Source organism: Mandrillus leucophaeus, unplaced genomic scaffold (assembly GCF_000951045.1).
Source record: "Mandrillus leucophaeus isolate KB7577 unplaced genomic scaffold, Mleu.le_1.0 Scaffold1712, whole genome shotgun sequence".
Classification (NCBI taxonomy): domain Eukaryota; kingdom Metazoa; phylum Chordata; class Mammalia; order Primates; family Cercopithecidae; genus Mandrillus; species Mandrillus leucophaeus.
The window spans coordinates 21,205-33,510 of NW_012101713.1; the positions used below are offsets into that span (position 1 = coordinate 21,205).

The following is a 12,306-nucleotide window of genomic DNA, read 5'->3' on the forward strand; positions in this document are numbered from 1 at the left end:
CAGCTATTTTTTGTATTTTTAGTAGAGACGGGGTTTCACCATGTTAGCCAGGATGGTCTCAATCTCCTGACCTCATGATCCGCCCACCTCAGCCTCCCAAAGTGCTGGGATTTCAGGCGTGACCACCGTGCTCGGCCAGTAAGTGTCTTTTTTAAGGTCTATCTAGTGATGCACTTTTTGCATTTTGGGGCTATTTGTTGATGATTTCACTGTTTTAAACGGCTCTTACACTTAATGCCAAAGTGTTGTACGGTGTTCTTAAGAGCAAGAAGGCTGTAATGTGCCTTATAAACTATGCTAGAAACGCTTCATTCATTGCCAGGCGAGGTGGCTCACGCCTGTAATCCCAGCACTTTGGGAGGCTGAGGCAGGTGGATCACCTGAGGTCAAGAGTTCGAGACCAGCCTGGCCAACCTGGTGAAACTCCGCCTCCACTAAAAACACAAAAATTAGCTGGGCGCGGTAGCGGGCACATGTAATCCCAGCTACTCAGGAGGCTGAGGCAGGAGAATCACTTGAACCCGAGAGGCAGATATTGCAGTGAGCCGAGATCGCTCCATTGCACTCCAGCCTGGGTGACAGAGCGAAACTCTGTCTCAAAAAAAAAAGAAAAGAAAAGAAAAGAAAAGCTTCATTCAGGCATGAGTCACAGTGTTGTTGGCCATGAGTTCAATGTTAATCAATCAACAACATATATTAAATAAGGTATCTATAAACAGAAACACAAAGAAAACCAAGGTTATATATTTGATCAGTTGATGAAAATGTTGTGACCAGAGGCCCACAGGAACCTAACCCTGTATTTCTCCTGGGAGCAATGGTTCAGTAGTCACTAATTCAGTTGTTTGCTGCAACTTTATAAAACATAAGTATCACGAATAATAAAAATTTACTGTAGCTGCCTTGAACAGTTACCCAACCAGTATTGAAACCTCCACAAGTGAGTAATATGCCTTTCTTATACTTAAATCACTGAGATGTAGGGGTTAATTTATTCTTGCAGCACAGCCTTTGACTCTCCTGATTAAGACAGCTAAATTATATTTGCATTTTGATATCAGATCTCTGAATTCTAGATCTTCGTTCCATATTTATTAGTCTGGTGACCCCAAGAAGTTTCTACAATTCACTCATCTGTAAAATAGAGATACCCACCCAATTTTGCTCATTCACTTGTGTTATAAAGTGTCTCGATGTGCCAGGTACTGGAACAGATCCACTAAATCTTATCACCACTATGAATAGACTAGCTCAAGATGAATTCTTCTTCTGCAACTTAATCTTTTCAGCCGGGTACAGTGGCTCATGCCTGTAATCCCAGCACTTAGGGAGACCAAGGCGGGTAGACCACAAGGTCAGTAGATCGAGACCATCCTGGCTAACACAGTGAAACCCCATCTCTACTAAAAATACAAAAAATTAGCTGGGCATGGTGGTGGGCGCCTGTAGTCCCAGCTACTCAGGAGGCTGAGGCAGGAGAATGGCATGAACCTAGGAGGAGGAGCTTGCAGTGAGCTAAGATTGCGCCACTGCACTCCAGCCTGGGAGACAGAGCGAGACTCCGACTCAAAAAAAAAAAAAAGAACCTTCTTTTTTTAGACATGGAGTTTCGCTGTTGATGCCCAGGGTGGAGTACAATGGCAAAATCTTGGCTCACTGCAACCTCCGCCTCCCGGGTTCAATAAATTCTCCTGCCTCAGCTTCAGTAGCTGGGATTACAAGTGCAGGCCACCATGCCCAGATATTTTTTGTATTTTTTAGTAGAGACGGGGTTTTGCCATGTTGGTCAGACTGCTCTCAAACTCCTGACTTCAGGTGATCTGCCCACCTCGGCCTCCCAAAGTGCTGGGATTACAGGTGTGAACCACCACGCCTGGCCAACTTAAAGAATCTTAACACAAAAACTGGTACAAGAAATAGCATCTTAAGTGAAAGACCTTCAGACAAAATACAGAAAAAGTTAAGCAGCAAGGAGATCTTTGAGGACTTCCCCAGCCCATAGAAATTGTTTGGCAGTTCTTGAGATTAGAATAGGAAGAACAGGTTTGATGAAGTGGGAATAAGTTCAGTTTTGGACATATTACAACACAGTGAAACCCCCATCTCTACAAAAAATTTAAAAAATTAGCCAAGTGTGGTGGTATGCACCTGCAGTCCACACTACTTAAGGGCCTGAGGCAGGAGGATCACTTGAGCCTAGAAGATCAAAGCTGCAGTGAGCTATGATTGCACCACTGCACTCCAGCCTGGGTGAAAGAGCAAGACCCTGTCTCAAAAACCAAACCAAACCAAACAAACAACAACCAGAAAACAGGGGAGGAGACAAAATTACTATCTTCATGGAAGTTTTATTATTTGATCATATGAGGAACTAGTTAGGATGGACAGGGATTTCTGTTTTGTTCATTCACTGATATATCCCAAGTGTCTAGAACAATGTTTGGAACATACAAACTCAACAAATTTGTTGAATAAACTTCCACTCCTGTAGGATTAAAGCCAGATTGTTTTCACTGAAGAAAGAGTTAAAGAATAAAATGCAGAATGCACAGACCACAGATCAGCTATAGAAAGTCAGGAGGGGGCCGGGCACAGTAGCTCACACCTGTAATCCCAGCACTTTGGGAGGCCAAGGAGGGGCGGATTACTTGAGGCCAGGAGGTCAAGACCAGCCTGGCCAACATGGCAAAAACCTGTCTCTACTAAAAATACAAAAATTAGCCAGGCGTGGTGGCGTGCGACTGTAGTCTCAGTTACTTGGGAGGCTGAGGCACGAGAATCGCTTAAACCCAGGAGGTGGAGGTTACAATGAGCAGAGATTGTGCCACTACACTCCAGCTTGGGCGACAGAGTGATACTCCATCTGCCCACAGCCCAATTCAGTGTTTTTAAATATATTGTTGAACTATTCAAGACTATTGAATTCCAGAACATTTCCATCACCTGCCAAAGAAACCCTATACCTATCATCTGTCAGTCTCAATTCCTCCCTCCCCAACCCCCAAGAAACCATTAATCTACTTTCTGTCTTCATAGATTTGTTTATTCCGGACATTCAATTCATTTGCCTTCTCTCCATCTGGGCCTTTTTGCCAGACACACTCTTAGGTGAGGACTTTATAATTACCTCCTTATTGCCCCTTTCATCTCCTCCCCATTTGGGTAGCAGCCCTTACTTCAGGTTGGGTGTTACTGACCTTACCTCCAGTTCAGGAGAAAGCCTTAATTAGTGATTCCATCACATTCACCTTACCTCAAAAATTCGTTCGAATTACCTCAACAATTCGTTACGAATTACCTCAACAATTCATAAGCATATGATCTAACTTCTTGGTCCAATCAGTGGTGGTCAGGATGTGTCTGTAGAGGAGTGGAGATTGACTTACATACAGTTAATACCCAAATTTTAAGTGTAAAGCTTGTTGAATTTTTACATCTATATATACCTGTGTGACCACCATGCAGATCAAGATATGGAACATATCTACAGCACTCCAGAGGCTTCATGCTTCCTCCCCATCAGTATCTTCACTCCAAGAATAACCATGATTGTGACCCAAAGCTCAAACATTTTGTTCATTGACTGAGAAAAGAGTCACTGGCTCTCTTCCGCTGGATATGGGTAAATAGGTATGCAAGCCTAGGCACTTCAGAAAATTATCTGGCTACCCAAGTGAAGCCAGTCTGAGAATAACAAGAACACGTGGAGGAGAGTGCAGATAGCAAAATTCCAGAGAAACAAAACCACAGATCTAACAACAGTGAATTTTTACATTAAATCAATCCTGAAGCTATACTACCTTTGAACTTCCCAGTCTCCAGTAAGCTATTTTGTTGTTTAAATGGCTTCAACTGATTTTTTTCTCAACTCAGAATTTTTAACCTGAGTTAGAACCTTAGCTCTACCTCTTACTTGGTATATGCTCTTGGGCAAGTTACTTGACTTACTTAATTTCTTTAGGCCTTAGTTTTCTGATCTCTAAAAATAGGAGGCTATCTTCCGTATAAGATTATTCTATGAAATATACATACTCTATATACAGTATATATATACTAAATATACAAATATCCTCATACACTCAATAAGTGATGTAAGTTAAACACTCAATAAGTGATGTAATTTTTAATCATAAACATGTCTAAAGACTTAAGTCTTCTAACAATGGAATGGGATCCCTTCTAGATAATAAATCCCAAATAACTAGAAACACTAAGCATTACCTGGATAATCCTCCTTTCAGTGATGTTCTAAAAGGTGTTCCTGCTTTGATGGGAGATAGATTAACTCTGAAATCCCTTCTAACACTAAAAACCTGTACAACACTTACTGATTTACACTGCCCTGAGCAATGGCAAAATGAAATAAAGAGACTTATGGTCCAGTAACAGGTAAAAATAATATCCAATTAAAGTTAATGGTTCACAAGAGAAGCAACATGAGTAGAACAGGCAATGGAAACAATACTTCTCAATTAGTTATACTAACAGCTCTGAAGATCTCCTTACTCCAGAGAGGCCTTTACCTATGCATCAGGGAGGGAGAGGGTAAAATTAGGACCATAATCAGGCAGCAGAGGTTGCAGGAAGGGTGGAAGCTATAATGACAAAGTCAAGAAATGAGTCGGATTCAGGAGCCGTGGAAAGGGTAGAAAGCTAAGGAGCACAGTCTCCACTGGCATCTGAGCTAACTTGTTTTGTTCTTTTTTAGAGACAGGGTCTTGCTATGTTGCCAAGGCTGGAATGCAGTGGTATGATCCTACTTTGCTGCAGCCTCAACCTCCTGGCCTCAAACAATCCTGCCTCAGCTCATAGCTGGGACTAGAAGCACACATCACCACACTCAGCTTGAACTAACTCTTTTTCTTGACCTTATGCCTTTCAATATGCCTTATCTTACTGAGCAGCTATCAGCAGTATATATTAGACACTTATACTTTTATTTATTTATGTATTTTGAGACAGAGTCTCACTCTGTTGCTTAGGCTGGAGTGCAGTGGTGTGATCTTGGCTCACTGCAACCTCTGCCTCCCAGCTTCAAGTGATTCTCCTGCCTCACACTCCCGAATAGCTGGGATTACAGGCATCCGCCACCACACCCAGCTAATTTTTTTTTTTTTTTTTTTGTATTTTTAGTAGAGACGGGGTTTCACCACGCCTGGCCTACACACTTATACTTTTTAATTTTAATGAACAGACATTGTTCTATCTGAACAGACATTTATATTTTCAATTCTCTATTTTCAACAATTCCCTTCATTATCTTTTGCTGGGCCCAAGGATATTGAAGCCATCCATTGCTTTACTTGTCTTCCAAGTTCATCAGTGCCTGCACTGCAAAGGAAACAGATTGTCAGGCTGGAGAACTAAGAATATTCTACATACATAAATGTTTGGCGAAGACCTTGCCTTTCTGGGTTCTAGGTTCCCACAAGTCTTTACTAATCTTTAAATTAAGCTTTATGATTCTGTGTACTCTTTGCCATAGACAAGTTTATCAGGATTAAAGAAACCACCTTGCTGCATTTTCCTCCTTTTCACCCTGTCCTCCCTAGAGAATAAGTGGGAAGGCAGGGCTAAGAATGACTAGCAGGAACAGGATTAAATTTAGGCAACATTTTGAAGTAAGCAAAGCCTGTCTTTCACATCTTGCCCTAAATTCCGTGTTCCAATGTTATAAATTCCTCATTGCCCACCTGTGCCCACCACACACAAACACACAGTCCTCCTCTCTAATTTCTTATTTTCACACTGAGTTGATTTCAACTAGGTATGAGGGGAAAAACCCAGATAACACACATTAAATTATAAAAATCCGCCCCTAACTCTTCTGTTTTAGCTTTGTTTTGAGATGAAGTGTCGTTCTGTTGCCAGGCTGGAGTTCAGTGGCGTGATCTCCGCTCACTGCAACCTCTGCCTCCCAGGTTCAAGCAATTCTCCTGCCTCAGCCTCCAGAGTAGCTAGGACTACAGGCATGTGCCACCATGCCCAGCTGCTTTATTGTATTTTAGTAGAGACAGGGTCTCACCATGTTGACCAGGATGATCCTGATCTCCTGAACTCGTGATCTGCCCACCTCAACCTCCCAAAGTGCTAGGATTACAGGTGTGAGCCACCATGCCCAGCCTTTTTTTTTTTTTTTTGCTTTCAGAGGGAAACTGTATTAATCAAAATTAGTCATGAAGTAATGAAATTTAGGAAAAATAACTTTGAAAAGATAGTGCTCAGTTTACATCAAACTCTTCTATTTAAATCACATATTTATCTTTATAGAGGCTGACACTAGAAGGGGCAGATACAAACAGAAGTTTAGAATTCATAAACTTCTTTAGGGAGTTAGGGCAGTGAGCACTTGTGGGCCTCCTGCTCATTGTCTGATCCCCATAGCTCTCCAGATTGAGCCTTAGGCCCTGCTGCTCAAGTCTGAAATGCAATCTTCAGAGAGAACAAACGTGCAGAAACCGGTGGGCTGCCCAAATCAAGCAAGAGCCTACCTTGTCCTAATTCCCAACAACTGGGATTAGACTTTCTCTTCTTGGGAAATAAGCTCTCATACCTCATAGGATTTGGGCGTCCCGTGCTACAGAAGCAGAGTTTCTAGGTTCTCTCTCAGTTAGGGAAAAGTGGGACACATGCCCAGAATGTGACAAACCAAACCAAGAATTTGCCTATTTTAGGTATAGGCAGAAATTTAGAAGCTGAGATGCCAGAATAGCGGACAACCTCCTCCTCCTCCACAGTTATAAACGCTATATATATATTCCCATGGTCCCTATGACTGCCCTAACTCCATACCTGCAAACTCTTGTAACTTCTTACGCTCCTCTAGGTTATACTGAAGCTTTTCTAGCAACTCAAAATATCGGAAGAGTGAGTCTCTGGGCCAAACACGGTCATCCTGATCCATTTCCAATAGCCCGGGCAGATTTTCATGCACAAGAGTCTCCCAGTCCAAATGACCTGTCGGGAGGAATGCTTCAGAAAAACATGGCTAGGTTTGTAAAAGTTGGGTAAAAGCTGGTAAATCCTATGGTGTGGGTGGAAAGGTGGGGTGGGAAGAGGTTAACAGGAAGCAAGGAGGGAAAGGGTGCATCAGCAAGAAATCACTTTTTACAGTGAGCAAAGAGGGCCACAGCCACACTTACCCAAAGAGAAGAAGGAGGACAGGGGAAATTAGAAGCAAAAAGAAAGTCATTAAGACCAGAAAATTGGAAAGGAGATACAGTAGGAGAGCTCCTGTTAAGAGTAAGATGTCTTATAGAGTAGTCTGAATTCAAATGGAAAAAACTCATTATTATAGTTCTTTGGCTCACCAATAGCTTCAGAAAATCTGGATTCAGAAGAGGAAGAATAGGAAGAAGATGTGGAGGAAACAGAGGAGGAAGACTGGTACTCTCTCTTTTTTGACAAGGTCTCTTCTGTTTTTGATGCAGATGTTTTTAAATCCTCTTCAGTGGCACCATAATTAGACTCTACTTCAGACACTTCTGATAAGTCCAAACTTTCCCTTTGTTGACCAGCTCCTCTTGTACTGAAAGGAGAAAATCATGACTTCACAAACATTTACAAGACATGACTAGTCCACTCATTATTCTGGTTCTGGTCCTGGCCACCCCCTAAAGCTGGGGCATAAGACAATGAGGGCCAAACTACTCCCAAACTCTAAACTCAGGCACTTCCAAACTCAATCATTCATGTGTCATCCTTAACTCTTCTCTTCCCTACCATATCCAGTCCATCAAGAAATCCTGCTGACTCTATACCTTCGAAATAAATCTTTTCTCACTAACTCACTGCTACCACTCTGGCCTAAGCTGTCATCATTTCTTGCCTAGGCAGCAGCATAGCCTCCCAACTGATCTCTCTGCTCCTTCCCTTGTTCTTCTACCAACACAGCAAGTAATCCTTCTTAAATGTAAGTCACCTCATGTCACTCCTCTGTTCTGCTTTCCATTTCAAAGTCCCTACAATGGCACCCCTAACCCTACAGGATCATGTCACCATTATCTCTCTGACTTCATTTCCCAGCACTCTTCCCCCTGCTCACTCTACTCCATTCACAATGGCCTCCTTGCTGTTTCTCAAACACACCAAGCATGCTTCCAGCTTAGGACCTTTGCACTAGCTGTTTCATCTGCCTATTAACACTCTTCTTATAGATACCCACATGGTGATCCCCTTACCTCCTTCAAGTCTTTGCTCATATTACCTTTTCAATGAGGTCACCCTGACTACCCTGTTTAAAACTATAACCCATCTGTGGCTGGGCACGGGGGCTCACGCCTGTAATCCTAACACTTTGGGAGGCTGAGGCGGATGGAGTGCCTGAGCTCGGCAGTTTGAGACAGCCTGGGCAATATTGTGAAACCTCGTCTCTACGGGAAAAAAAGAAAAAAAAAAAAAATTAGCCGGGTGTGGTGGTGGGCACCTGTAGTCTCAACTACTTGGGAGGCTGAGGCAGGAGAATCACCTGAACCCAGAGGCAGAGGTTGCAGTGAGCCGATATTGTGCCACTGCACTCCAGCCTGGTAACAGAGCAAGACTCTGTCTCAAAAAAAAAAACCAAAAAAATAAAACTACAGCACATCTGCAATCCCACCTTCTACTCCCAATCTCCTTTAACTTGTTCTACTTTTAATTTTCCCATAATGCTGATCATATTTTAACAGATTAATTTAGTTAATATGTTCACTGCTTATTATCTCTTTATCACTACTAATAGGTAAGCTCCATGAAGCAGGCATTATTGTCTATTTTGTTCACCGATACATCCCAAGCACCTACTAAGTATTCAATAATTATTTGTTCTTTATAGTTTTTTGTGTTTTTTTGAGACAGGGTCTTGCTCTGTCACCCAGGCTGCAGAGCAGTGGCACAATCACGGCTCACCACAGCCTCAGCCTCCCAGGCTCAAGTGATCCTCCTACCTCAGCCTCCTAAGTAGCTGGGACCACAGGAGCACACCACCACATCCAGCTAATTTTTGTTTGTAGAGGCAGAATTTTGCCATATTGCCTAGGTTAGTCTTGAACTCCTGAGCTCAAGTGATCCCACCACCTCAGTTTTCCAAAATGCTGGTATTAAAGGCATGAGCCACTGCGCCCACCCTGCTAAATTTTTGAGACGGGATCTTGCTCTGTTGCCCACGCTGGACTACAGTGGTGCAATCATGTCTCAATGCAGCCTTGAACTTCTGGCTTGAACTTCCAGCAATCCTCTTGCCTTGGCCTCTCACAGTGTTGGGATTATAAGTATAAGCCACCACATCTAGCCAGTAATTATTTGTTAATGAGTGAATGAGTTCATTTCTGCTTCTGCTTTCTTTGTCCACTGCTAAACACTTGGGGTCTAGATTCATATTTGTTTCATTGAAGGTATCTGTATTAGTGTCCTGAGGCTGCCATAACAAATTACTATAAACTTGGTATCTTAAAATGACAGAAATATAGTCCCTCACAATTCTAGAGGCCAGAGTCTGAAATGAAGGTGTTGGCAGGGCCATACACCCTCCGGAGACTTTAGGGGAGAAGTTCCTTGCCTCTTCTACCTTCTAGCAGCTGCCTGGCATTCCTCAGCCTCCCTTGGCTTGTGGTGGCTTTAGCCCCAACCTCTATCTCCACCTTCACATAGCCTTCTCCTATTCTCTGTGTCTTCTCCTCTTTCATCTCTTATAAGTACCCTTGCCATTGGATTTAGGACCTACCCGGATAATCTAGGATGATCTCATCTCAAGATCCTTAACCTAGGATCTTTTTTTTTCCAAGTAAGGTCACATTCACAGGTTCCAGGGAGTAAGGACATGGACATATTATTTTGGGTGCCACTAGTCAACCTACTACAATATGCAGTTATTAAATGAATGAATTCTCTCTCAAAGTCAATCTTCATCTTTAGTTTTCCACCCTCTCTTCCTTCATGTGTTTCTATCCCAGTTCACGTACATACTCCTAACCTGTCATCTATTTTGCTATGGCTTGACTTCAGTGCCTCCTGTGACACGTTTTTTCTCCTGCAAAGCAGAAAAAAAAAAAAAAAAAAGAGCAAAGACAGTTACATTCAAGTAAAAGTGTGGTAAGAAAAAAAGAGTTCATATCAGAAAGTGAAGAAAACTAACTGGGGAGAACAAATTGTAGTCAAGAGGTGAAAATAAATGGAGGGCTCCCCACAGTGGATGAAAAATCAGGCAATATTCTAGAGCCAGAGAATTCTTATCCTTGAAGGCAAATCTTCTGTCACAAAGGGAAAAGTGGGGTTGAGCAGAAACAAGAAATGAGCTCAGGAAACCCTTGAGAAGGAAAGTTGGGGTTGAAAAGGGAGAAGCAGACCTCTGGATGATCTGCCGCTTGAACATGTCAGCTTTCAGCTGAACCTCCTGAAGTGCCATCTCCTCATTCATCTCTTTCCTGATACTCTGAAAGTTAGTAACTGCCCCAAAGGGCCATTAGGAGTTGGGAGATGTTAATGACTAGACCTGGGAAGAGGGCTTGGGTGGGGAGAATCCAAGTGAAATATCCCATCCAGAACCCAAGCCTTCCTGCTACACTAGGTTCTTTATACCCATAAGCCACCAATCCCAGCTTTCAGACTAATTTCTTCCCAACCACCCTTCCCAAACAAGTTTCACCTCCTCTATGCTTACCCATCATGGCTACTATGATACTCCGAAAGATAATGGAGCCAAGCAACAACCAAAGGATGAAATAGATGCTGCTGAAGAGGCGACTGACTTCACGCACCTTCCAGACATCCTGAAGCAGTGCATACCAATGATCCAAGGTGAAGAGAATGAACACTGTTACCAGGGAATTCGGGAGGTCCCTAAAGAAAAAGGCATGTGAATAGACAGAAACAGAGGCCTAAACCTTTCAAAAATGGTACCATTCTTACTTTTAAAGAAACATTCTTTGTAGTTTGTTCTGATTTTGGCTCCTTTTCTACCATACTCAGTTTTTAGCTAATCATTCTTCAGTTTGAAGTTGTTTTTTTGTTTGTTTGTTTTTTTTACACGGAGTCTCACTCTGTTGCCCAGGCTGGAGTGCAGTGGCGCAATCTAGGGTCACTGCAACCTCCACCTCCTGGGTTCAAGAGATTCTCCTGTCTCAGCCTCCCGAGTAGCTGGGATTACAGGCATGTACCACCATGCCCGGCTAATTTGTGTATTTTTAGTAGAGATGGTGTTTTGCCATGTTGGCCAGGCTGGTGGCGAACTCCTGACCTAAGGTGATCCGCCAGTCTCAGCCTCCCAAAGTACGGGATTACAGGTGTAAGCCACTGCACCCAGCCTAAATTCTCCTTTATCATAAATAATCTATGACTACCTCTCACTATCCCATTAGTCCTGGGGTATAATAAATACTCAATAAATAGGCATTAACTGAATTTTTAAAAGATGAATGAATCACCAACTAGTTCTTTTTTTTTTTTTTTTTGGAGACAGAGTCTCAGTCTATCATCCAGGCTAGAGTGGCGCGATCTCAGCTCACTTCAACCTCTGCCCTCCAGGCTCAAGTGATTCTCTCACCTCAGCCTCCCGAGTAGTCAAGATTACAGGCATGCGCCACCATGCCCAGCTAATTTTTGTAATTTTAGTAGACAGGGTTTCACCACGTTGGCCAGGCTGGTCTTGAACTCCTGACCTCAAGTGATCTGCCTGCCTCAGCCTCCCAAAGTGCTGGAATTACAGGTGTGAGCCACCATGCCTGGTCGTTTTTTCTAATTTTATTCTCCACTGCTCTATGGAGTCTACTTAATAGAAGATCACTCGCAAATTTAGCAAAATTAGCAAATTTAGCGAAATAGAAGATTTTTCCTATTAGTTTGCTGGTATGAAATGATATGCAGGTAAATGGGTATGCTACATAAACATTTGTGATCCTAAATAATGAATATATACAGATTATAAAATTAGTAATATTTTAAAATTACTAAAAAAGTAAAAAGTTTCTGGGAAAGTATCTAAATTTTCCTACCTTTATTTTTAGTCCTCCATATACAATTTATTGAAAACATCAAAGCTTGTATAGGATAAATTCTAGGACTTTCCTAACTCAATACTCTTACAAAACTATCTGTTAAGAGTTTAACAGAGTCCTGAGAAGCGCAGACAAGATTGAATTCTAATTCATAAACGGGATTATCTACTCAAAATTCAAGTTGATTTCCTTCTAGAAAACAGTGATGTTTTCTTTTTTAATATTTAAAAAACTGGCCGGGTGTGGTGGCTCAAGCCTGTAATCCCAGCACTTTGGGAGGCCGAGACGGGCGGATCACGAGGCCAGGAGATCGAGACCATCCTGGCTAACACAGTGA

General features: G+C 42.4%; 2 protein-coding genes across 2 annotated transcripts in view; both read right to left on the minus strand.

Moving 5' to 3' along the window:
* Positions 1–7,381, minus strand: part of LOC105537370 (stereocilin-like) — a gene marked incomplete at its 3' end in the record, with an annotated part of 26,907 nt that extends 19,526 nt beyond the window's left edge. The window contains exon 1 of the mRNA XM_011976943.1: positions 6,793–7,381. The remainder of the gene's footprint in view (positions 1–6,792) is intronic.
* Positions 6,770–12,306, minus strand: part of LOC105537369 (cation channel sperm-associated protein 2) — a 7,778-nt gene continuing 2,241 nt past the window's right edge. The window contains exons 2-6 of the mRNA XM_011976942.1: positions 10,637–10,815; positions 10,323–10,422; positions 9,950–10,006; positions 7,311–7,528; positions 6,770–6,957 (exon numbers count right to left, since the gene is read on the minus strand). Of these exons, the coding sequence (XP_011832332.1) occupies positions 6,770–6,957; positions 7,311–7,528; positions 9,950–10,006; positions 10,323–10,422; positions 10,637–10,815 (742 nt within the window). The remainder of the gene's footprint in view (positions 6,958–7,310; positions 7,529–9,949; positions 10,007–10,322; positions 10,423–10,636; positions 10,816–12,306) is intronic.